Genomic DNA, 25,213 nt, shown 5'->3' with positions numbered 1-25,213 from the left:
ACATGAAACAGTCTCAGAAAATAGCAAAAATAATCCGTGTACAGTGGAGGGTCAGTTCTAGGCCAGGCCATCGTGTGTGGACACCAGCGTAGTTTGTTGTGCTGTGCGATGGCTCATATTCATGTCATTCGCCTCGGGAGGCTGAGAGCTGTCCAAAGCTTACAGCCAGCCCCGGCCTCAAGACGGGCACTTCAGGTCCATACGTCATAGTGCGGTCTGGGGTAGAGTGGGGTTAGTGACCTGCTTTCCCCCATGGTGACTGATCAAGCATCCTCAACACCTGTAAGGAAGAGGAGAGAGGGTGAGTTAGAGGCAGGCTCTACGGGTGATGGACAGTGAGTTCCCCTGTGCTGTGCTGCCTCAGTGGTCACTGAATTGATGGCTATCTGGTCTGGGAGCACAGTTATAGGTCTTCCCATGAGGCCTTCCTGACTGTTGTGGCTAGAGACATTTTTTTCCTTTCCATCACAGTCCTAAGCTTTGGTGACAGACCTGGAGTGAATCCTGCCAGTCCATTACTGAAGTGTGGGACAGATTGTTTTTTCTTTCCTTCCCTTTTCCTTTTAAAGATTTTTAATATATTAAAGGCAGGTTTGGGGCTGGAGAGATGGCTCAAAGGTTAACAGCACTGTCTGCTCTTCCAGAGGTCCTGAGTTCAATTCCCTGCAACCACATGGTGGCTCATAACCATCTATAATCAGGTCTGGTGCCCTCTTCTGACCTGCAGGTGTACGTGCAGGCAGAAAGCTGTATGATGTATACATAATAAATGTTTAAAAAAAAAAAGGCAGGTTTATTGGAAGCTACTCTCGGGCAAGTGAGTTCACTGGCCCCAAGGACCGTGGTCAGGAAAGTCGCCCTGGGGAAGTGGGGACCTGGGGGGAGGGAGAAAGAGAGTGCAGAGAGAGAAGAGAAGGAGAGAGAGGGACAGGTTATTGACCCTTGTGGGTCTCCACTTCTTGACTAATGTCCCTCCCTAGCTTCCTACTGGGTAAGAGTGAGACCTTGTCTCAGAGGTCTCTGTACTTCACTGTGGCATGCTGCCTGTGTTTAGTGAGCTTTCAAAACCAAGTAAGGACTAGTGCTACACAGCGAAAGTCAGCCTGACCTTCAGCATGTGTTGTTTCCTGCATGGATTCTGGGTACCACCCAGGCCAAGGGAATCTGTGAGGAGGTCTAGGTGGGGAGGTGTGAAGCAGGCTGGGCTAACAAGTGCAGTGAATGTGAGGAGGTCTAGGTGGTGAGGTGTGAAGCAGGCTGAGCTAACAAGTACAGTGAATGTGAGGAGGTCTAGGTGGTGAGGTGTGAAGCAGGCTGAGCTAACAAGTACAGTGAATGTGAGGAGGTCTAGGTGGTGAGGTGTGAAGCAGGCTGAGCTAACAAGTACAGTGAATGTGAGGAGGTCTAGGTGGTGAGGTGTGAAGCAGGCTGGGCTAACAAGTGCAGTGAATGTGAGGAGGTCTAGGTGGGGAGGTGTGAAGCAGGCTGGGCTAACAAGTGCAGTGAATCTGGGGAGGTGGGGAGGTGTGAAGCAGGCTGGGCTAACAAGTGCAGTGAATCTGGGGAGGTGGGGAGGTGTGAAGCAGGCTGGGCTAACAAGTGCAGTGTGTGGTTAAGGACCAAATGGGTACATAGACTTGCTGAACCAAAGAAAAGGAAGAATGAAGATCAGCCGTGAGTTCTGAAATTTCCCTCCTGCCGGCCGGGCCCCAGCAGCTCCTCTCTTCCCAATGACCAGCCACGCCTCTGGGCAGCAGAGCTCTACGTTGTCGTGGGTTGAAAGTTTCTGGTTCAAAAGAAACTTAACAAGTAGGTCAAATTTGATCAAAATCTGGCATGCTGTAGAAGCATGCCGGGGTGTGCTCAGGGGCTGCCTAGCAGCAGAGTACGAAGACAGAGGCTCTGTGTACCCTCTTTTGATGTGGGCTTGTTGCTTTGTTAAGCAGCACATTAGAGTACATCAGGGAAACTCAGTCTGGAGAGTCACCATGATTGTGTACCTCTGTGCTGAAGCACACGTTACTAAAACTCAGTGTGGAAATCTTCACCTGAACTTCGCAAAGGTGGGGGCTCTGGGAGCAGCAAAAACACCCCCCAGACGAAGCCTAAAGAGCAAACACTGGGCGTAGCGCAGATGCACCAGGGCGTTACCCGCAGGGACTGGGGATGGTAGGGATGGTAGAAATGCCACCACGCCCGAGGGCCAGCCTCAGTGACCGAGAAGGAGCCAGAGACAACAGTCGGGAAAGTCCTCTGACCGGGGCGGGAGAAAATAGAAGAAAAACAAAAAACAGTTCCAGCTCCCAGTGCCAGGAGCCCCTGCTCTTGCGTGCTGCTGATGTAAGCGTGTGGAGATGCAGCTGTGCTGTCCAGAGTGCAGACTGAGTCTTACTCTAGTGTATCGGTGGGAACAATCTCCAGGTAACCAGCAGTGGAGAGAGTGCCAGGCCTAGGCGGAATGGAACGGCCCGTTAGTTATATGTAATATTTAATGCTACTTTCAATGTCATTATACTGTAAGATAATTTAGATTAATCTCTTTGTTTTATAAACAAGATTTATGCTTTATCTACTTTGGATTTTGGAATTTAAAAAACGTATTTTATGTATCCAGGTGTTTTTGAATGCATGTATGTCTGTGCACCACATGAGTGCCTAGTACCTGTGTCCTTACCTCGCCAGCCCCTTAGCTTTTTATTTATTTTTTTCTTTCATTTATATTTTATTTTTTATTTTTTTGGGTGTGTGTTGGGGTTTGCAGGGGAGCTCACCTTGTAAATCTGGCTGGCTGACCAGGAACTTTATATAGACCAGGCTGGCCTTGAACTCACAGAAATCCACCATGCTCTACCTCTCAAGTGCTGACCCCTTAGTAGTTTTTGAAGAAGAACATGTACTTTCCCCAGAGTAATACTAATGGAGGGTCCAGCGAGCTGGTTCAGCAGAAAAGATGCTTGCCACCAACCTGGTGACCTGAGTTTTACCCCTGAACCCACAAAGTACAAGGAAAGAACTCCTTCACAAGTTGTCTGCCGGCTTCCACATGCACATTGGCAAGAACCTTAACACGCTTAAAGCCCAGACAAATCTAATTACTAAAGCATTAGACTAAGGGGCAGCTGTATGGGACTTTTCCAAAGACAGGCCTGAGGAGTGATCACTAAGCTAAGTCTCACAAAGTTCACCCTTACAGCTGAGTGTGCTTGCACACACCTGCAGTCCCAGCATTTAGCAAGTGGGTCTTAGGAACAAAGCAAGTTCCAAGACAGCCAGAGCTGCTACACAGAGAAACCCTGTCTCAAACAAACAGAAACCCTCCTTTAAATTCTTAGCGTCCTCCTGTTAGGCGCCTTACATTTGAGTGCTGGGTAGGAACTCTGACCTTGGCCATGTGTTCTTGTCTACCAGATACCCAGTACCTCCAGGACACCATGAACCATGTCCTGAGCTGTGTCAAGAAGGAGAAGGAACGGACCGCAGCGTTCCAGGCCCTAGGGCTGCTTTCTGTGGCGGTGAGGTCCGAGTTTAAGGTCTACCTGCCCCGAGTACTTGACATCATCCGAGCAGCCCTGCCTCCGAAGGACTTTGCCCACAAGTGAGCATCTCTGTAGGATTTCACTGCGACTGCGCTGGTGCCTCCTCACCTGAGTTGAGGCCCTTCCGGAACAATGACTATTGCTATTTAGAAAGATAGATTACCTTGAGAACATGTTGGAGACCAGTGCGTTCTCCAGGCTGGCTCTGTTCTCCGACGTTCAAGTCTTCTGTTGATAGAGGAGTCCCTTGTGGAGGAATCCCTGACCAGATGCTCATCTTCTTCCTTAGCTCTAATGTGTAACAAGTCACTCCACCACTGAATAAAATACAGCACAGCCTGTGGCAGATGGAGAGGCCCAGGTGGTCCTGGGGAGTCGGTGTCAACAGCCTTGAGCTTCTATGTTTCTGTGTATGCTGTTAGCAAGGGTTGCTCTGGTGGGTACAGATGCCACCGTCTCGATATAGGGAGGGCCCCTGTACATTACCCTCTGGTTTCTGATGAACACTCAGTTTGCTTCCCAACATTTACTGGGGTGCCTCTTCCTGAACTTAGAAAGAGCCCTTCCACAAGATCTATTACTGCCATCTGCTGGAGCAGTCTTTTTTTTTTTTTTTTTTTTTTTTTTTTTTTTTTTTTCGGAGCTGGGGATCGAACCCAGGGCCTTGCGCTTCCTAGGCAAGCACTCTACCACTGAGCTAAATCCCCAACAGTGGAGCAGTCTTTTAAATACGCGCACGCCATGTGATGGGCTGGATCCTGTAGAATTTTGCAGTAATCTTCACATTCACTTGTGGCCAGCCCTCCCTAATAACTCCCCTCCTGGCCCCAAAGTAGCTTTGAAGTGGGACATTTTGATGTTGTTATGTCTAACGACGGCATTCCATTTCTTTGCAGGAGGCAGAAAGCTGTGCAGGTGGATGCCACGGTATTCACGTGCATCAGCATGCTGGCGCGGGCAATGGGGCCAGGCATCCAGCAGGACATCAAGGAGCTGCTGGAGCCCATGTTGGCAGTGGGCCTGAGGTGTGTGCCAGAGGCCCGTGGCCACCCAGCGTCAGTGATGGCTTAGAAGAGAGGGGGAGGCAGGTTATTTGTGTATTAAATAGGCAGGCTAGCTCAGGCTAAACACACAAATCAGCTGTGGATCCCAGTTTCATCACTGACTCCTGTGTGATCCTAACTAAGCCAGTGCTCAGTGCCTCGGCTCTCTCATCTGAGAAAGAACAGTGTATGCTGTGTGGGATAGTTGTGGGGATTAAGTGAGAGCCCTTACTTAGCACAAGGCCTGGCATAGAGAGAGTAATTGGTAAGTGTGCATGGCTACCTTTGCTAAATGTTAATCCTGGGAAGTCAGGTTAGCCTCCCAAATCTTCATTCCCTCCCTGGCAGAATAAGGAGGCTGCTCTCCTTCTGCTTCTGGTTCTGAGACTGTCTCTGGTGACAGACCTGCATTGTAGAAGGTCTCTCTGGTGAAAACCAGAAATGTGTAGAGCATTCTGAAATTGAGATGAGGCCAAGGTTGTTTAGCACTTGAGGAGCTTAAGCAGTGACAGGGCTCAGTCCTCTTGTCTGTGGCAGACAGTGATGCCCAAGCTGCTACTGACAGACTGCCACGCCCTGGCTGAGTAGTTACTGGTTTCTGCCTCCCCAGCCCTGCGCTCACTGCTGTGCTCTATGACCTGAGCCGGCAGATTCCGCAGCTGAAGAAAGATATTCAGGACGGGCTTCTGAAGATGCTGTCCCTGGTCCTTATGCACAAACCCCTGCGGCACCCGGGCATGCCCAAAGGCCTGGCCCACCAGCTGGCCTCCCCAGGTCTCACCACCCTCCCTGAGGCCAGCGACGTGGCCAGCATCACTCTTGCCCTTCGAACTCTCGGCAGCTTTGAATTTGAAGGTAAGAAGTTCCCATGGCTCCTGCCGAGGTGTCCAGGGATGTAGTGGACCTAAGAAAGGGAGGAGGGCACCTAGATGTAGATCTGTACAGTCTTCATGACTGGGCACTCGACTCAACTCATAGTGGCCCCTCCTTCCCAGGCTTTTCCTGTCTCTGCTTTGTCTCCTGCGTTTAGGGCAGATGGTGTTAAAAAGCATGTTTTGCTTTGGGAAACCAACACATCAGAGGTGGAGACTCAGGCTGGCACTCTGCCCCTCCTTGCTGTCCCACTGACCCGCGGCCAGGAGTGGGTGTACTGCTTTAGAATGTCTGGCAGGGGTTTCTGATGTCCCACTCCTGTTTGGAGTCCTGTCCCAGACAGTGGTGTTCAGTCCTCTCCCCTTTCCTTTGCGCCTAGGCCACTCTCTGACCCAGTTCGTCCGACACTGCGCAGATCATTTCCTGAACAGTGAGCACAAGGAGATCCGCATGGAAGCAGCCCGCACCTGCTCCCGCCTGCTCACACCCTCCATCCACCTCATCAGCGGCCATGCCCATGTGGTTAGCCAGACCGCAGTGCAAGTAGTAGCAGATGTGCTCAGCAAGCTGCTTGTGGTCGGCATAACAGATCCTGGTAAATCCTGTGACAGGGCAGTCCTGAGGGGTCCTGGCGCTTGAGGTGTTTGCATGGTCTGTAGAGATCACCAACATTAATAATTTCATATTTAGCCATGTCTGCTAAGGCATTAGGCTGGCTCCTATACCCTGTTGTAAAAGATAATCTATTTTTACTTGATCTCTCCTTTATTCCTCTGAATAGATTTTTCTAAATGGGGGTACAAGAGATGAAGTGGAAAAGGTGTTTCGGTATTGTCCCACTAGTTTCACAGTAGTTCCCAACCTGTGGGTCACAATCCCCGCTTTCAGGGTCAAACAACCCTTTCACAGGGGTCACCTAAGACCAACAGAACACATAGGTATTTACATTACAGTTTATAACAGTAGCAAAATTACAGTTATGAAGTAGCGTCAAAAATAATTTTGTGGTGGGGGTCACCACATGAGCTGTGTTGTAAGTGCTGCGGTGCTAGGAGGGTTGAGACACCACATGAGGGCGATAGCTGTGGAGGTAGAAACTGGGAAGAGGCCGCAGGGCTGGGACCCTGAAGACTTGTTGCTCTTGCAGATCCTGATATCCGCTACTGTGTCTTGGCCTCCCTGGATGAGCGCTTCGATGCCCACCTGGCCCAGGCAGAAAACTTACAAGCTCTGTTTGTGGCTCTGAATGACCAGGTCTTTGAGATCCGAGAGCTGGCCATCTGCACTGTGGGCCGACTCAGTAGCATGAACCCAGCCTTTGTCATGCCTTTCCTGCGCAAGATGCTCATCCAGGTAATGGGGTGACGGGCAGTGAGGAGTGGACCTCCACAGTGAGCTAAGAAGGAAGCACTGAGAACAGGGGGGGAGGAAAGACGGAAACACCTTTCCACGTTATGTTTACACCGAGAGTCTGTATTTCCCAGCTGTGGGTTACAGTTCGAGGGTGAGTCTGTCATCAGTGTGGTGTGAGGTGCATTTTGGTTCCGGACTCACCTCTCAGGCAGCTTGTCTGTCTCCAGCGACCCAGTGTCTTGGCTTTCACTGCATCTGTGGCAGGGGTCACGGGGCCCCCACTCTTCCCAACTGGCTTCTTCTTGCCACTACTGGACAAGCAGAGGGGCTGTCCATCACACATGGGTGTGATCCCGCACGGTCCTGTGGCACTGCATTTGGTCAGGGGTCACTGGTGTTCATTCTCCAGTGATGTAAGATGTCTGGGCTCCCTAGAGAGATACAGGTTGGCCTTTCTGTACAACCTGGGTTCTTGGTTTTTGTCTTCGCTTGGTTCCTTGGCTTCCTGTGAACAGTGTCTGTTTCAGTCCTCCCGCATTGCTACGTCCTCCTGCCTCTTTTGAAATAGACAGGTTGCGTAACACATGAAGAACTTAAACACAATGCCAGTATGTGCAACTCACCCTAGAAAAGTTATTTATTTGCTGTTTGCTATTGTAAAATCTGGCTGCAAAACTGAGCCTACCAGTTTAGACTGTGCTAAGTCTGGCGTGGAAATACCTCCTGACAAGAACACGGGTTTGTTCATTCACCTGCCACGTCCCACACAGCACTGCTTGCTACCAATATGTCGGTGAGCAAGCTAGATACAGCTTTTGTCCTTGGAAAGTTCATAGGCAACAAGCCAGCTCATTTTCCTGGTGCTGGAGAATGTGAAATTCCATCAGATAAGTTGTCCATGTGCTGAACTTAACCCTTGAAACTTAAAAATCAGGGCTGGAGAGATGGCTCAGCAGTTAAGAGCACTGACTCCTCTTTCAGAGGACCTGAGTTCAATTCCCAGCAACCACATGGTGGCTCACAACCATCTGTAATGGGATCTGATGCCCTCTCTGGTGTGTTTGAAGATAGAGATAATGTACGCATATAAATAAATAAACAAATCTTTAAAAAAATTAGCATTTTAAAAATATTTATTTAGATGATGCCTGGGAATTGAAAACCAAGGCCTTGCATGTATTTTGAAAATGCTACTACTGAACTATATCCATAGCCTTTAAATCTGAATAAGGAAGAATAGTTTTGATACGGATTGTCCCAAATTGAAATGTGTGTCTTGGCCTTTCCCTGAGGGCTGGGCACTGGAGACTGGTGGATGTCGTCACAGTGCGTGGAGGCTGACTCTGCCTGGCCTGCCAGATACGGCTAGTTGTCCTCTGCTTCCTGAGACACGGTCCCTGTAGCCAGCCAGCACCCCACGCAGTTGTTTATGTATCGCTAATTCCTTTTCCTACGCTCTTGAGTGACTGGAGAAAACAGGAAGTTAGTTACCAAGTCAGCAGCTAAGACACAGGTCTTAATTCTGCTGGCCCCCTGGCTGATTGGGCTTTGTAGTGCTCACTTGAAGCATGCTTACATTCTCTCCCTCAGCTGCGCCCAGAAGCCCCCGTGTGTGGTGGCCACTACCTGACCTTGAGCTTCATCCACTGATAGGCTGGTGTCTCAGGGGTGAGAGCCAGCCCAGCAGCTCCGTTGACTAGTCTCCAAAGACAGGATTCCCAGCACCTCCTTCCCACCTGTGGAGGCTCAGCGAGCTGTTTCACAGCTGTTCTAACAGTCCTTTGATTCCTTTGTCATTATTTATAGATCCTCTCGGTAATTTTGTGTCTGGACAGAGGTTTTTCCTCAGGAGCCCTCTCTACAGTCCCTTGTCTGGAAAACCAAGTCTCAGCTCTGACTGGTGTTCCTTCTCCAGTCCTGCAGGACCTCTTACTGCGTGACAGCCAAGGCAGTTGGGAGTTACAGGTCCTCATGGTCACCGAGTGTCCAGTGGAGACTTGATTCACTGCAGTCTCCCCAGCTGCTGACACAGCTCCCTTTACACGGTCCTTCCGTCTGGTCCTCTGCCATAGTATGTTTCCTTTCTTCCCTTCAGATTTTGACAGAGCTGGAGCACAGTGGCATTGGGAGAATCAAGGAGCAGAGTGCCCGCATGCTGGGGCACCTGGTCTCCAATGCCCCCCGCCTCATCCGCCCCTATATGGAGCCTATTCTGAAGGTAAAGCACAGATGGCCAGAGTGGGATTCTCACTCTGTGGGGGAGGGGTTGCTTCAGCACTGCTGCACTGAACCAAGTAGATCATTTCTTTAGTCCAGGCTTGGGGCCAGGGCCACATGGCACCTTGAGTTAAAGAGTGGCAGGCACGTCACCAGTTGCAAGAAAGAGTCCCCTTCATGCCTCAGACCCACCAAATGGGCTTGGAAAGGAGAAGTAGGGTAAATAGTGTGTGCACTTTCCCCACGTGAAGACCAACGGGCTTTATCCAGGACACCACTGCAGGTGGGGACATGGTATCATGTGAGGCTTTCTGTGTCTAACACGTGCATCTGGAGGGATGGTGAGCAGGAACAGTTGAAAGAGCACATGAGAAACGTCTTCAAATTGTGTTCCTGCCTGGGCATACACTGGGCTTGTGTTTCAAGAAAAGCTTGGAAGTCCACAGCCCAGAGTCTCCTACATTCACAAAGTTTCAAAGTAACTCGCGTATGACCTAGAGGGTCTTAGGAGGGTTTAGTTTTGTTTGTTTTCTGGTGTTAGGGATTGAACCCAGAGCTTGCTTTGTACTTGGGAGGCGTGCTGCCCTCTAGGGGTAAGGTAGCTCTCCTGCAGATTGCTGTCCACACTCATTTTCTCATACCTTCTTCTGTAGGCTTTAATTTTGAAACTCAAAGATCCAGACCCTGACCCAAACCCGGGCGTGATCAATAACGTGTTGGCCACTATAGGAGAACTGGCTCAGGTGAGGGAGCAACTGGCCTTCCACAGATGGAAGGATGCTCTTTAGCCTGGGGAAAGGCAGAGCACCTCTTTTTCTCTTCATCCTTTTTGTTTCTGTTTTGGTTTGTTCTTATTTTCATTTAGAAACAGTGTCTCACTGTGCTGCCTAGGCTGGCCTCAAACTCACAGAACTCCTGCCTCAGCTTCTAGAGCTTTGGATGTCTAAGTGTGAGCCACCACACCCCTCCTAAAACAGTGTTTCCATCCCACAGTCTCAGCCCTCTGCCATTGTCTTCTCGTTTGCAGGTTAGCGGCCTGGAGATGAGGAAGTGGGTGGACGAGCTCTTTGTCATCATCATGGACATGCTGCAGGACTCCTCTCTGCTGGCCAAAAGACAGGTGAGGGCCGCTGAGTGTGCTGGGCTCCCCGGGGACCGGGGACTGGGGACCAGTTTCTCTGTTCACCACAGTGTCACCAGTCAGTTCTTGCAGAGGTTGACAGACAGTAAGAGCTTGACATTTTCTTTGAATGTGGAAAGAGGGCAGAATGTCAGAACAAGCTTTGGCCGTCCTCCTGACCAATCACCTGCAGTTCAATCTAGGCCAAGCATCGCCCTTTCCTCTGCACAGAGAAAAATGCAGTCCGCTCGTCAGAGCCCTGACTGGTCAGAGCCCTGGCTCCCGAGTGAGGAAGCAGGCTCGGACACTGATTATGGAGGCAGACAGCTTCTCCTCACCCTCCCAGCCACTGGAGGTTATTAGGGGAATAGTCCAAAGTGAAGAACAGTATTGACTTCCTTCCGTAGCTCCTGTTAGTCATTCAGGATACGAAAGCACCACATTTCTTCTGAGAATATTCTGTATAGTTCTTTCTCTGATTCTTTTTGAGCCATCATCATCTCATTCCGTAGTTGACAAGTAAGTCCGGTTACTTACTGTGTAGTTTGAACTGGACTATCGGCGGCCCTCCAGCTTCAGCCTCCCCGGGTCAGGGAGTGACTGGGTTCCTGCTTGATCAGCTGTTTGCAGTCCTGACTCTAGGACTCCTACTCATGGTCTGTGACTTAACAGTCTTCCGGTTGGCTCTGACATCTCATTTCCCTCTTGGGACAAAAAGAATGCCTGTGCTTTCTTTTCCTGTACTGGTTCAACAAACTGTGGCCATTCGTCCACCCAGGTGGCTTTGTGGACCCTGGGACAGTTGGTGGCCAGTACTGGCTACGTGGTGGAGCCCTACAGGAAGTACCCCACTCTGCTTGAAGTGCTGCTGAATTTTCTGAAGACGGAGCAGAACCAGGGCACTCGGAGAGAGGTACACAGCAGACACCTGGCCTGCAGGGACTTGAGAGAGGAAGTCATGGCAGTAACCCACCCACACTGGGCGGGACTTCCTGTCTGTCTCTGCTCTGTTGTTGGAATGGTCGTTTATGTGGGAGGTGTGGGGTGTAGAACAGGAGAGTTGCACCTCAAGTCCTGTTTAATCAGATGTTGGGGTAAATGCTTAGCTGCTTCTTTCCTTCCCTGCCCAGGCCATCCGAGTGTTAGGGCTCCTCGGGGCTTTGGACCCCTACAAGCACAAAGTGAACATCGGCATGATTGACCAGTCCCGAGACGCTTCTGCTGTCAGCCTGTCAGAATCCAAGTCAAGTCAAGATTCCTGTAAGTTAGAACGAGAGTATTGTCAAGCTTGGACTCACCTCCCTTCCTGACCATATTTAGAAAGAGTGTTGGTCAGATGACTGAATCTCTTGGCAACTTGTGCATGAAGAGCCTGTAGTCCCTGCGTCTGCCTAGCAGGGATGTTGTACCTGATGTATCCAAGTCCTGTGTCTACCCATGGTCTTGTCAGGGTTAACAGGCTAACTTAAGTCTAGGTTACTTTGACCGCAGGGAGAGATAGGAGTCACCCTGACACCGCTGTCACCTGTCACTTTGTTAGTGCTTCTTTTTTATTTATTTCTTTTCTTTCATCCCTGGCCTCGTGGAGGGGAAGGATAACTCTTGTCTTCTCTGTTTTATTGAGGGAATTCAGGTTATAGAAAGACCAGTAGCCCCCATAAGCCCTGGGCCCTCCCTCTTTGCATCTCGTCTGACAATAGAGACCCCTTGCCTTTTGACAAGTGCACGAGCATGTGGGGAAGCAGATGGAATGTGAGCTCTAGGCCACCATCTACTGGGAAAAGCCTGTTTATGAGGTTGAAGGTTCAGCAGTGGGTCTCCCCAGTGCTATAGCAGAAGATGACTTAAGAAAATGAAACTGTTTGTTCACTACAATCTCTCTAGGTGTGAGTGTTCGGTTTTCTCCATCTGTTTCCTTCTCCCTCTGGGTTAAGGAAGTGTAGCAAGCTTTTACCTTTGCACCTTGGCCATCAAGAGCAGAGCCTAGGCCAGGTGCTTGGGTTCCTCCAACCAGCCCCTCTCCTGCCCCACATCTTACCTCCTCATTGCACGCCACCATTCCCAGGACAGAGTCCTTGCTGTTCAGGGTACGGCATATGCCTGCTAACTTGTCTGTATTCCCTGTGGGACTAGCCAGCTGTGGAACAGATGTTTGCCTAATTTAATTCCCTTTACTTTCATTTGGAGGAGTAATTATTTTATTGATGGTTTCAACTATGAAGTTGTGCACTGTAATGCTGAGAAGCTAGGTTAAACCTAGTAATTTAAAGAAAACCCATCATGTACTGTTTTAGGCTTTGGTAGTTTGGGTAATAGAAAAGCTAGAATGAGTTTTGCTCCTGACATGGAGAGCCTATTCATTGGTTCCTAATAGCCTGTGTTCCATACTCACAGCAGTGTCAGAATGTAGCAGAGAGAATGTATGCGTGCTAATGCCTCTGAGGGGCTTTGCTTGCTATTAGCCTGCTTAGCCTCTCATCAAAGTCCTGTCACCAGTACTTACTACTCTCTTTGTCACTTTGTCCTAGCTGACTACAGCACCAGTGAAATGCTGGTCAACATGGGAAACCTGCCACTGGACGAGTTCTACCCCGCTGTGTCCATGGTGGCCTTAATGCGGATCTTCCGAGACCAGTCCCTCTCTCACCACCACACCATGGTGGTTCAGGCCATCACCTTCATCTTCAAGTCCCTGGGGCTCAAGTGTGTGCAGTTCCTGCCCCAGGTCATGCCCACGTTCCTTAATGTCATCCGAGTCTGTGATGGGGCCATCCGGGAAGTAAGTACTTAAAACCTTTCCCTGCTCACCTCTGCTGCACTGCACCATGCAGACTTATCTGTGCCTCGGCTTCCTGACACCACGCCCGGCTTGCACTGACACTGCCTCTCCCAACATGGCACCTAAGTGTTACCTGGGTCTGTCCAGTTGTCTACTTCATCCCCACTGGATATAGAGGATGAATAGCCCCGTGGAAGGGACAGCGTTGTTCTGTAGTTCAGCTGTGGAAGGAACTGCAGTCCAGATTTCTGCTTGTTCCTCATGGCTAGACTTAAATCAGGCTGAGGGTTTTTTGTTGCTGTTTGTCTGTTTGTTCTTAAGGTTTATTTTTATAAATTTTAATGTTGTGTAGTTGTGGGTGTCTGTGTGGTGTGTACATGTGCCCACAGAGGCCAGAGGCATTGGGCACCCTGGACCTGGAGTTACAGACCGTATGAGCCTGGTGGGCACTTCGGATCACACTTGGGTGCTTTGGCAAAGATGCGCTCTTATCCCCTGAGCCCTTTCCAGCCCAGACCACTGTTGCATTGTACTCAGGGCCTCTGACCTACCAGGCAAGGACTCTACCTCTAGCTGTAACCCTCTCGCTTTTATTCTCAGATAAGAGCTCAGTAAATTCTGTGAGCTGGCTTTGAGCTCTGAGCCCGAATCAGCCGTAAACTTGGAGTCCTCTTGCTTCAGCCTCCCTGGTATCTGAGGAAGGCAAGGCAGAATCACATTCTTAGGGACAGTACTATACAAATGAAGTCACATAATTCTTACCGGGTCTAATGGTGTCGGTCTATCCTGTTACGGTTCGTTCTAAATCAGAGCATGTGACCAGTACCTGGCAGTGAGCCCTCTCATGTAAGGCTTGCCTTGCTTTGTCACTGATCAGTAATCTGAGGTCACTCTGGAGAGAGACCATGCTGTTCCCTAGCTACATTTCACCCGGTGGCTTTTAGTATTCCTTGGTAACCCTTGAGTCAAGTGCTAAGCTGGTAGCTGCATTGTGGCTTTGTAGTTCCGTGATATAAGGAGTGGATTCATGATGTCTGTACCCATGCATGCACCACCAACACACACCTCACTCTGGGGTCCAATGCATGGTGTGTGCACCAACACACACACCTCACTCTGGGGTCCAAGGCATGGTGTGTGCACAACCAACACACACCTCACTCTGGGGTCCAAGGCATGGTGTGTGTACCACCAACACACACACCTCACTCTGGGGTCCAAGGCCAAGTGCAGTTCCTTCTGTGTTAGAATGGCCCCTGGGGGTTGTAGGCTGTGCTCTGCTTGAAAGACTGTGCTTAAGTCCATTGTCTTCCCCTCCGTGAAAGACTTAGAGGAAGGCTGTAACTTTATAAACTGCTTCCTGATTTGTGGCTAAGGTACAGAGAGGGTGGGGTTTTGTTTTTTAATCCCTTTTTAGGATAGGATCTCTATGTGTTGCCCAGGCTGCGTCACTGGGTCCCCCTGCAGTGCTGTTTGAGTGGAGGGCGACTGCAGAGCTCTACTCGCGGTGGTGATTTTCATGCTGACTTTTAACTGCTGTTTCGATTTTACCACTAGTTACAACTGTTCCTGTTGTAGGGTTTGGATTAATGGTTTTCAGAGTTTTTAAACACTCCTTTTATAGTCTTAAATTATTAAAAGATTTTTTTTTCTTTTTAACTATGAGTTGACACTGGATTTACCAAACACCTTTCTTTCATTTTAATAATCATCCATGTCTTTTTCTCCTTTAATGTCTTGGTATGTTATATTATGTTGAAATAAGTTCTAATATTCTTCGTGTTCACACCACTCTGGTTATGAGAGATTTTTAACCTACCAATACTGTATCTGATATTAAATTTAGAATTTTTTCATGAAATAGAATTAATCTGTTATTTAGAAACAGCAGACTCAAGATTCATTTAGCTTTTTTCTCATTCTTAGGGGGTCTTAGGACAGCTTCAGCTTTGTCTGTGGAACAGTGGCTCTCCTAGGTGATAGCACTGTCGTGAGGACGCTCTTGTCCTGCTGATGGTTTATGTCTCCGTTTCTTGCTGGAGATTCGCCGTAGTTTGGTTTGTTTATAGATAACAATTCTGTTGTATTTCTGTCTTGTATCTTTGGTTTTTTATCTCATGAATCTGTTCTTTATTATTAGTTTCCTCAATCTACTTTTTTTTTCTACTAATAAAGTTAGTACTCCTGAAATGACAGAGCAGATAAAAATGTTTCTCACGTGAGCCTCATGGCCAGAGTTTCTTTCTCAGAATCCCTGTAAAAGTGAAAGGAGAGCGCTGACTCCCTAGAGCATCATCTGGCCTCTGTATGCATGCTGTGTGGCATGCTCATACCATTCACCCACAATAATAAACAATTGTTTTAAAAAAAACAGCCATGTCCTGGCCAGTGGGTGTGCACAGACTGACAGACAGACAGATCCAGTCAGGTGAGGCCTGGTCGTGTATTCCTGTAATCCGGGTACTGATGGTGCCACAGGATCAACAGTCTAAGGCCAGCGTGGTCCACATGTGACTCGCAGGTACAGAGCCTTATATTAGACAAGTAGGTCTCTGTTACCCTTGTTTCTTTCTTATTTTTGTTTTTTTCTAGACAGGGTTTTTCTGTGTAGCCCTGGCTGTCCTGGAACTCACTCTGTAGATCAAGCTGGTCTCAAACTCAGAGATCCACCTGCCTCTGCCAGGATTAAAGGTGTCACCTCTGCCCAGCATAAACATCTTTTTTTTTTTTTTTTTAAATGTGTGTGTCAGGGGGAATGTTCTTGGGGAGGGAAGAAGGTGTTTGATCTCCTGAAGCCTTGTTTGATCTCTTAGAAGCTGCCCAACATGGATGCTGGGAACCAAAGTAGGTCTTCTGCTAGCTTCGTGAACCTCTTAACCAAGAAGTCATCTCCCACTCCCTCTTTCTTCCTTTTAAACTCAGTCTGTTAGAACTCTAAGTTTATGGGAGGCAAACTCCCAAGGATTGCCTTGCATAGCTGCTTTTAAAATATTTTAAACTTTCAGAACTTGGGAGATGGTTCAGTGGGTAAGAGGACTTGCTTGTGCAAGTTTGTGGACCTGGGCTTGGGTCCCCAGCACATACATGTGCGTGTTTAACTTAGTTATCTCCACACTGGGCTGAGGCAGAGGAAGGATGGCTGGGACTCACTGCAGACTGCCTAGCTGAAAAACAGCTTCAGGTACAGAGACATGTGCATATACCACTCAGAAATGACACGTTCTCATGTATGCAAGCGCGCGCGCGCACTCGCGCGCACACACACACACACACACACACACACACACACACACACACACTTTACTGTTTAAACTCTGAGGTAAGGGTTTTGGGAGATTCCACAGTTGGTAAAAATTCTTTGCTATGCAAACATGAAGACCAAAATTTGGATCATCAGAACCCATGTAAATAAAGGCTGGATGGACATGGCAACTCCTGTGATCTTTGTGCTTACCAGGCAGAGACAGGGCCTCCCCACAACAAGCTTGCTAGCGAAATCAGCAACCTCCGGGGTTAATTGAGAGGCTTTGCTTCAGTGTGTAAGGTAGCAAGTAACCAAGGAAGACAGGCTATATCAACCTGTGGCATCCACATGCACACCCACACATATGCACACGTACCCCACGCGTGTCTTTTTATGTGCATGAATGTTTTGTCTGCATGAACGTTTTGTCTGCATGTATGCATGTGCACCACATGTGTGTGTGCCTGATCTCTTGGAATTCAGAAGAGGGCATTGAATGCCCTGGGACCTGAGTTTTAGACAGTAGTGAGCTGCCATGTGGGATTGAACACATGTCCTCTGGAAGAGCCAACTCTCCACACCCCCTCCACATGCATCTTCATGTGCAAACATACCACGCACATAAACATACCCCTCAGAAATTCTTTAAGATAAAAAAGACATACTGTAAAGTTGGCTGTTTTGATTAAAGTTCATTGGGTTTTAAGGCATCAGACTGTGCGGTCATTACTAACAGTCTTAAGTTAAGAATGTTCCCAGAAATCACTGCGGCTGTAAACCTCCTCTCCTGGTGGCAGCCATTCCCATTCCTGCTGCGTCCTAGAGCAGCCACTCATCCCCCCGTGTCCCTGTGTGCCACTTCTCGAAGAGTTCATAGGACTGAGGAAAGATGAGGCCTTTTATGCCAGGCCTCTCTCTTCCTTTCTCTCTCCCCGCTTTAATACAAGGTATCTTGTAGCCCAGACTGGCCTTGAACTTACTCTCTAGCCAGAAACCTTGATCTTCCTATCCCCCTGCCTCTGCTTCCCGAGTGGTTGGCTTACAGCTGTGTGCATCAGCCCAGTTCCTGCAGTGCTCGGATGGAACCTAGGAGTCTGTACACACTAGACATTCTACCAACGGAGCTCCATCTGCAGACCTGCGTCCAGCTTACTTACTCAACACAGTGCCTCATGTAATGTACATTAATAGTTTGCTCCCTTCTTGCTGAGTAACATGAATTCTCATCAGTGTTCAGAAGTCAGTCCTTTCTAACTTTATGGTTTCTTCTTTCTCCTTTGACTCATTCACAAGTGCTGTTTTATTCCTATACTTAGACAGCATTGATTTCTACAGAATTACATCGGGTTTCTCGTTCTTTGCTGTTTGCTGAAGTGGCCTGAATGGTTTAGTTGTTTGATTGATTTTCACCGATTTCTCATATGCTTGTACTTAATACTGTTATCCACAGGATTTTACATTTAGCACTGTACCATGTTGAGATCTCGTGTCCGTATGTTATGTGTACATGTTAATGGGGGGGGCTGTTAGCATGTTTTGGGGCACATGTGTGTGGGGTGCATGTTGATATGTGTGCACTCACATGGAGGCCAGAGGTTGTTGGTATCAGGTATCCTCTCTCTCTCTCTCTCTCTCTCTCTCTCTCTCTGTTTTACATATTGAGGTGGCAGGGATCTGAGCACAGAGCTCGCTGATGCAGTGAGTGTAGCTCTCCGTCTTGTGCAGTGGAAAACACCATGCCTGCCTGTATGTTCATGGATACTCGTATTCTACAATCCAGTCCTGTGCAGGAGTTTTGCCTACTCAGCCATTTCCTCAGTCCTGTATTCTTTTTTTTTTTTTTAAGATTTGTTTATTTATTTAATGTATGAGAGTACACTGCTGCTATCTTCAGACACACCAGAAGAGGGCAGCGGATCCCATTACAGATGGTTGTGAGCCACCATGTGGTTGCTGGGAACTGAACTCAGGACCTCTGGAGGAGCAGTCAGTGCTCTTAACCGCTGAGCCGTCTCTCCAGCCCTCAGTCCTGTATTCTCAAGTCTTTGTTAAATTTATCTAATAGGGACAGAGTACATCAGATTTCCTTTTATGTGTTGTTACTGTGTTACAACTGGGGTGTCTCTTTTGTTCATTTGAGAGAGTAACAACAGAGCAATGGAAAGATGTCCTCCAATCCACCTTGGTACAGCAGTGGGTTATTGAGGTTAGAGAAACAATGGGTGACTCCAGGCAGCTGCACCTGCAAAGACCCCACCCAGCCTCACAACTCAGGTTTACACAACTTGGAAGTGGCCACAATAGGCAAAGTCCTCCCCTTCTAAGATTTTCTGAGCTTCTTGAGTCTTGTGAGCATTTTATGAGTTTCAGGAGTTTCCCTCTAGGAGGGAAAGTTTCAGTCCAGAGGAAACAGAATGCAGTATAAATTTTATTTATAAATTTATAAGTTTTATTTTTCATTTATTTTACAGTTTTCTTTTTACTTTTCTTTTTGTTTGGTTTGTTTGTATATTTGGTTTGTTTGGGATTTTTTTGTTTTGGTTTGTTTTGGTTTTTGTTTTTTTTGAGACTATGTTTCTGTGTAGGCCTGTCTCTCCTGGAACTCACTCTGTAGATCAGGGTGGCCTGGAACTCCCAAGTGCTGGGATTAGCCCGTATGTGCTACCACTCTCTGGTGTTGTATATTCCTGTTTTGATTTCTGTAAGCATCTTAAGTAGATTCCCAGTTTTAGTGTGATGATAACTGTTTTCTCTGAGTCCTTGATTAGCCTCATTCACTGCTCTTTGTCTCTCTACTCCCTTCCTCTCTTTGGGTGTTTTGTGGTCCCATTCCTCTTTATTTACTCAGTCCCTGTAGCAGCTCTGAAGGACATCTGAAGGAGTGGAGAGGAGCAGGTGTGCTTTGCCTCAGCAGAGTGACCCAGGATGACTTGAACTCAGTGTCTGGCTTGCTCCCAGGCCACCCAGGTCGTTAGCCCATGAGAGTCAGCCTGAGATGGTCAACTCTTCTAGCAGAGTTTTCCTTCCTAGACCTCACATTAAAACTGACAATTTCTTTGTCTCCTTTTGCCAGTAGAAGGGGGTTTGGTTTGGTTTTGTAGGAATTCACTGTTTCTCTTAAAATACATTCCACTCAAGTTCTGGGTATGCAGAAACTGTTGGATTCTGATGATCTGCTTTCTAATACATTAATCCAGTTTTTCTCAGTGGGAGGAGGATTCAGAGATTAGTCTGGAGAGGAGCAGTCAGAGCTGTAAAGGCCTCGTTAGGGAGCAGAAAGTTAGTTCTGTTATCTGCCATATTCAAACATGATGCTACTGACTATTCTAAAATGGATCTTACTTGAAGATCAAGGAACTTCTCTACCCGAGCCTTTTCCAGTCCCTGCTTTACTTAGTGGTAGCAATTTCTGACAGTTTTAGGATGTCACCTGCTGGGTTTGGTGTCTCACACCTATGATCCCAGTATGTTGGTCTAAGACAGAGGCTAGCCTAGGCTACAGAGTATCCCATTCCTCTCTGAGTTAGCTGCTTATTTTGGCTCATAATTTCTTTGAAATATCTACAGACCTAGTTAAGAACTGGATATAGTAATGGCGTGCCCAGAACCCAGCACATGGGAAACTGAAGCGGGAGGCCAGAGGGCCAGAGTTACTTTAGCTGTAGCAGACCAGGGCCAGTCTGGGCTACAAGATGCTGTCTACAAAAAAAAAGTAAATAATTTATTACTTACAAATTGATTATATTCTAACATCTACAATGAGGTGTTTATATTTAGTTTAAATTAATTAACGTATTTATGAAACAAGGTTTTACTGTGTAACTCTGGCTGGACTATGTAACCCACTATGAAGATCAGTCTGGCCTTGAACTCCAAAACCCACCTGCCTCTGTCTCTTGAGTGCTGGGATTGAATATTTTGGAAAGTAACAGTAACAAATTAGGGCCAAGTTACATCTGTAGTTAGCTAATAATTTCATGTCAGGTTTATCTGTTTTAAGGTAAGGCCTCTGTAGCCCTAGCTGTCCTGGACTTGGTTATGTCAACCAGGCTGGCCTGGAACTCAGAGACCCAAATGCCTCTGCCATCTAAGTGCTGGGATTAAAGGTGTGAACTATCATGCCTGGCCTCATGACCAGTTTTTTTTAAGAATTTAATGACCAAAATCCTATGCTTCTGACTCCCACATCGCACAGAGCACTCGGTCCCCTGCTCTGATGCTTTACATGTGTGGCCTAGAGTAGCACTTGGGGACACAGTCTGTGAGTACAGTACTACTGTCTGCAGTTTCCCACAGAGGCAGGGTACACGAGGTGAGAGACAGTATAGACCAACCTCTGCCTTGAGCCCCTGCCATTCAGTAATTGGCTGTCCACGTGGTAAGATCCTTGCCCCTTCTCCACTGTGGGTTAAGTTTACTGGAGCATAATTTCAGTGTGGGCTGCTGCGGAAACCAACCCCATAGCCTGTGAGTTCTGCTTCCTTCAGGTACCAACGTGTTGATGTCTTGTCTGCCTCAGTTTCTGTTCCAGCAGCTGGGAATGCTGGTGTCCTTTGTGAAGAGCCACATCCGTCCCTACATGGATGAGATAGTCACCCTCATGAGAGTAAGTAGAAGTGACTCCGCCTGAGCGGGTCCAGGGATACCCAGAAACGAGCTGGAGTAACAGATATTTCCTTCATGGGTCACTGAATGACTGTAAAAACGGGGCTCGACCACCACCGTGTTGCCACTGGATTCTGAGGAGCAGGGTAGATGGGGATGGATTCTGCATGCTCCCAGCTCCCAAGTACAGAATGTAAGTGTGAAATCGGAAGAGAAGTCCTGAAATAATTGTTCTGCCAGAGACATTCTTGAATTATTTGCCTAGCACATAGCAAAGCAGTTCATGTCAATATTTCAACAATGCTTTCCTACTCCCACAAAAGCCCTTCTGACTACCCAGGAAACCACACTGCAAGAGAGGGGATGGCTTGGGGACCGTTTTTTCCTAGGCCTGTGAAGTACCATAGTCACCTGTCAGGCTCTGAAGACCAAGGTGACAATCTCCAAAGACAGAAATATCATTTGACTTCACTGGTGCCCAAAGCAGGGATCAGTGCCTGGCATGTTGTAACATGTATTAAGTGAGTGCTAGAAGATGCCTGGATAATAGAAACGCCATTTACTGTTCTGTGCAGTTTCACTGATTCTGCAGGGACGGTTGCTTTGTACTTAGCTTGGTGTAGCAGTGGTGCCAATTTCACAACGGCGTTGGCTCCCCCAAAGGAACTTCCAGCACCCAGTTCAGAACTGAACAGCCCTTACATGCATAAATCATTAAGAGCTGCCATGTTCCCATTTTCTACCACGGAGGACTCAGTACAGGGAAGACTTGGCCTAATGCCTCACTGCCCAAGGATGGCCTTAGGCAGCGAAGGCAGGAAGGAGACGGTGTGCTCAGGGTAGGAAGCTGAAGCCCTCTGAATCACCCCACCTCCCTAAAAGAAGTAGGACGTTGTACAGCGGGGTGCAGCTTTAGCTCCGTCCAGTGGAGGCGAAGATGCAGCCTGTGCTCGCCCTGTGGCTGTTGATCCTGGACACTTTAATGAGCTCCCTGTAGCCCAGGAAGAGAACCGTCTGTAAGCAGTGGTCCAGCCCACGGCCCCAGGCAGGCTGCTGGCTTCTGAGTACAGAACCTCTGGGAAGAGCCAGCCCATGGTGATAGAGTTGGGAAACTTTCTCTGAAGAAGGCAGAGTGCAGTCCAAGTGAATGAACATCAGATGAGCCAAGGCCTAGAAACCCACACACTTAGTGTTGAGAGTAAACACAGCTTTTCCAGACAACAGTGTTTCCCAGCTGACAGGAAGGTAGGCAGCATTTTCTAGGTCGTCTTTCCCTTGGTTTTACTGACTGCCTGTGTGCAGTCAGGACCCTGAGACTGCTGATATGTATGTGCTGCCACCAGCAGCAGAGTGTCCCTTACTAGTCAGTCTCCTGCTCCAGAGGCCGCAAAGAAAGCTGGAGGCCCCTGACTTTGATGCGACTTGAAATGACAGCTTTCATGGAGCCTGAAAGGCTCGGGCCAGTTTGCCTCTCAGCTGGTTGCAAGGCAGAATATGCAGCCATATTTGTATTAGTAATTTCTGTGGATCATCAGTACATGGAGGGACTTTGTTGCAGTGTCCAGGCCTGATGGACAGATTTTTAGGGAACAGATATCAGGTACTGCCCAGCCAACTAAGAAATCCTGAATGGGCATGAAATCTTGGTAACCCAGAGTTGTCCTCTGGTAGACACACACAGGGGTCACACAGCACCCCTGGTAACATGTGGGCCAACACCAGGTCAGAATTCTTAGAGTGATCCAGCTGTAAAAATCTGTTCTGTGGCGCCCAGAACAGTTTGATGGCTATAGCATTAGCATGTCAGGTACTCTGAATGGTTTTAGGGACCAGAGATGAGTTGAAGTAGTCTCTTGCTCTTAAATAGCCCAAGCCTAACAGGACAGCCTTGCAGGGAAGGTTAGCACCAAGTTGGGAAGAAGAACTGCAGAGGGGTCCGACGTGGCTGAGTGTGGAGCAGGACCAGTGAGACCGTGGCCTCAGAGGGCATACCAGCCAGCACTGCAGTGCTGGGCAAAGGGCTGCACAGCACAGCTTGGAGGAGTCAGGGCGTCCGCATGGAAGTGCAGCAGCATCTGTCTCGTGTCTGTGGCCGTACAGTGAGAGAAGACGAGAGGAGCTTGTCTGGGCTCACTGGTTTCTGCCTTTGCAGCCATCTCATTTCTAGGTCCACTCTTTGGCAGATCTGACTCTGACTCTGACTCCGCCTTCTCTCTCCCCCTCTGCAGGAATTTTGGGTCATGAACACCTCAATCCAGAGCACAATCATTCTTCTCATTGAGCAAATCGTGGTGGCTCTTGGAGGTGAATTCAAGCTCTACCTGCCCCAGCTGATCCCACACATGCTGCGTGTCTTCATGCATGACAACAGCCAGGGCCGCATAGTCTCCATCAAGGTGAGCCACCGGGGTCATCTGGAGAGCTTCCTGGCTGCCTCCGAGTCGTGGGTGATAACTGAGCTGAGACCCTGTTCTGGGTGACATGCTGGTGTGCGGTCACCTAGCATTGGCAGTTTCATCCCCGAATGTTCACGGTTCTCTCCTGATTATCCTTCTGTTTTGTCTCCTTTAATGGATTAGTCTTAGGAAAGGTTCCTCTCAAGCCAGGTATTATGTAGCGCCTGGTGTACATCGGCAGAGACAAAGCAAAGTAGCCTGTGCTCAACATGGGAGAAGGGGAAAGCGGCACCTTAAAGAACGCAGTCCAGCCAGGCCAGGGTGCAGAGTCAGAGCTTGAGGACAGCTGTCTACAGACAGCTCCAGACAGCCAAGGGGACAACTCTGTTTAAACAATAATCTTTGTGTAGGCCAGAGCTCTTCAACCTCCCTACAGAACTTTGAATTTCCACTCACTGCCCCAGCCGTGTCCCGGGCACTCGATGCCTTTCTGTATTTGTTCACCACCAGGCTCTTGCTCGCTTTTGCAGCTGTTAGCAGCGATCCAGCTGTTTGGCGCCAACCTGGATGACTATCTGCACTTGTTATTGCCTCCGATCGTGAAATTGTTTGATGCCCCTGAAGTTCCACTGCCGTCGAGAAAGTAAGCACCCCGTTTTGCCAGGCCATCTTTGTGGGTGGTTTTTCTTTTTCCATCTGTCTTTATTTTACTTCAGAAATGTTCCAGATTATGGAGCTCCTACTGCTGCCCTCCTGTTGTGTGTATTTTGGACTCATGTCACTCGCAGGGCCTCACAGCCATTCCTCCCCTCCCCTCCGCTGTTGCTCAGGGAGCCTTCGCCTGTTCTTGTTGCAGGGCAGCGTTGGAGACGGTGGACCGCCTGACAGAGTCCCTGGATTTCACTGACTATGCCTCCCGTATCATTCACCCGATCGTTCGCACGCTAGACCAGAGCCCAGAGCTGCGCTCCACAGCCATGGACACCCTGTCTTCACTTGTGTTTCAACTAGGGAAGAAGGTAAGAGGGGAGCTCTGAACAGACCCATGATTTCCTACCTCGTTTGGGAACTTGTGAACATTTCCAGTCCTTAGTACAAAGGTCAGTATGTGGGGCTCAGCCACTATTGATTGGAGAATATGAAACTATTCCAGTTTTTACTGTTCTTCCTTTGTTCCGCAGTTTAATCAGAGCACCTCTGTGGGTGAAGTGTTGTTCTAGACGGCACTGTAGAAAATAGCTGGAATGGAACTCAGTTGGTAGTGTGCTTACCTAGATCATGCAGGAAGCAAGCCCTGGGCTCTGACCCCAGGACTGCAGAAAACTGGATGTGGTGGCGTTTGGTGAGGTTCAGGCAGGAGGGTCGGGAATTGGAGAGCACCTTCAGCTACAACCCTGAGACATAGGAGACCCTGTCCGGGGAAAGAAAAATAACCTTTTTTCAAGAGGGAAGGAGAAAAGCAAATCTTTGTTCTTATAGGAAATACATTCTAGGGAAGTAAAGTGAGTGACCGTCCACACACTTGGAGTGCTGAGTAAAAGTGGAGAGAAGTGGTGTCCCCTCAGGGTAGATGGGAAAGACTTTTCTGATGAGCTGTTAAACAGAGCTCCAGAGTTACCTGGAGACGCTAAATACACAGGGCAAGGTGGGCAGGAAGATTTATGGCATAGCTGGAGAGCAGGACATCCCCAAAGTAATATGGGAGTCCTTATGTAGCTAAGGTCATAGAGATTGGACAGGGTTAGGTAGGGAGAAACTAAGGTTTGAAGCAAAGGTGACCTTGAGATGAGCTCCATCAGCGTCCTTGTCCCTGGAAGCTTGTTGGGAATGCGGAACCTGGGCTCAGGCTTCAGATTCAAGAACATCGTGAGCCTCTGTACCAGTGCCCTCCGTGGGAAGCCACTGTGGGCAGCACCATGAGGGCCTTGTCTTTATGCTGAGCAACACTGCAAGTCTCGGAAGACTCTGAACACAGGAAAAATAGAATGGATAACCTTAAAGTGATGATTGCCAGTGATACATTCAGAATGGACTGCAGAGGAAGAGA

At 48.5% G+C, this 25,213-nt stretch overlaps 1 protein-coding gene across 1 annotated transcript in view; it reads left to right on the top strand.

Annotated features, from left to right (window-relative positions):
* The window catches only part of Mtor (mechanistic target of rapamycin kinase), a 104,172-nt gene that overhangs the window by 7,418 nt on the left and 71,541 nt on the right, over window positions 1–25,213 (top strand). The window contains exons 8-22 of the mRNA XM_032894667.1: window positions 3,409–3,595; window positions 4,433–4,561; window positions 5,190–5,434; window positions 5,832–6,047; window positions 6,600–6,805; window positions 8,901–9,023; window positions 9,676–9,765; window positions 10,050–10,142; window positions 10,921–11,055; window positions 11,273–11,402; window positions 12,671–12,921; window positions 20,685–20,771; window positions 22,999–23,166; window positions 23,697–23,809; window positions 24,023–24,185. Of these exons, the coding sequence (XP_032750558.1) occupies window positions 3,409–3,595; window positions 4,433–4,561; window positions 5,190–5,434; window positions 5,832–6,047; window positions 6,600–6,805; window positions 8,901–9,023; window positions 9,676–9,765; window positions 10,050–10,142; window positions 10,921–11,055; window positions 11,273–11,402; window positions 12,671–12,921; window positions 20,685–20,771; window positions 22,999–23,166; window positions 23,697–23,809; window positions 24,023–24,185 (2,336 nt within the window). The remainder of the gene's footprint in view (window positions 1–3,408; window positions 3,596–4,432; window positions 4,562–5,189; window positions 5,435–5,831; window positions 6,048–6,599; window positions 6,806–8,900; window positions 9,024–9,675; window positions 9,766–10,049; window positions 10,143–10,920; window positions 11,056–11,272; window positions 11,403–12,670; window positions 12,922–20,684; window positions 20,772–22,998; window positions 23,167–23,696; window positions 23,810–24,022; window positions 24,186–25,213) is intronic.

The sequence above is a fragment of the Rattus rattus genome, chromosome 1 (genome assembly GCF_011064425.1).
Source record: "Rattus rattus isolate New Zealand chromosome 1, Rrattus_CSIRO_v1, whole genome shotgun sequence".
NCBI lineage: Eukaryota > Metazoa > Chordata > Mammalia > Rodentia > Muridae > Rattus > Rattus rattus.
This window is presented reverse-complemented; position numbering and strand designations above follow the sequence as displayed.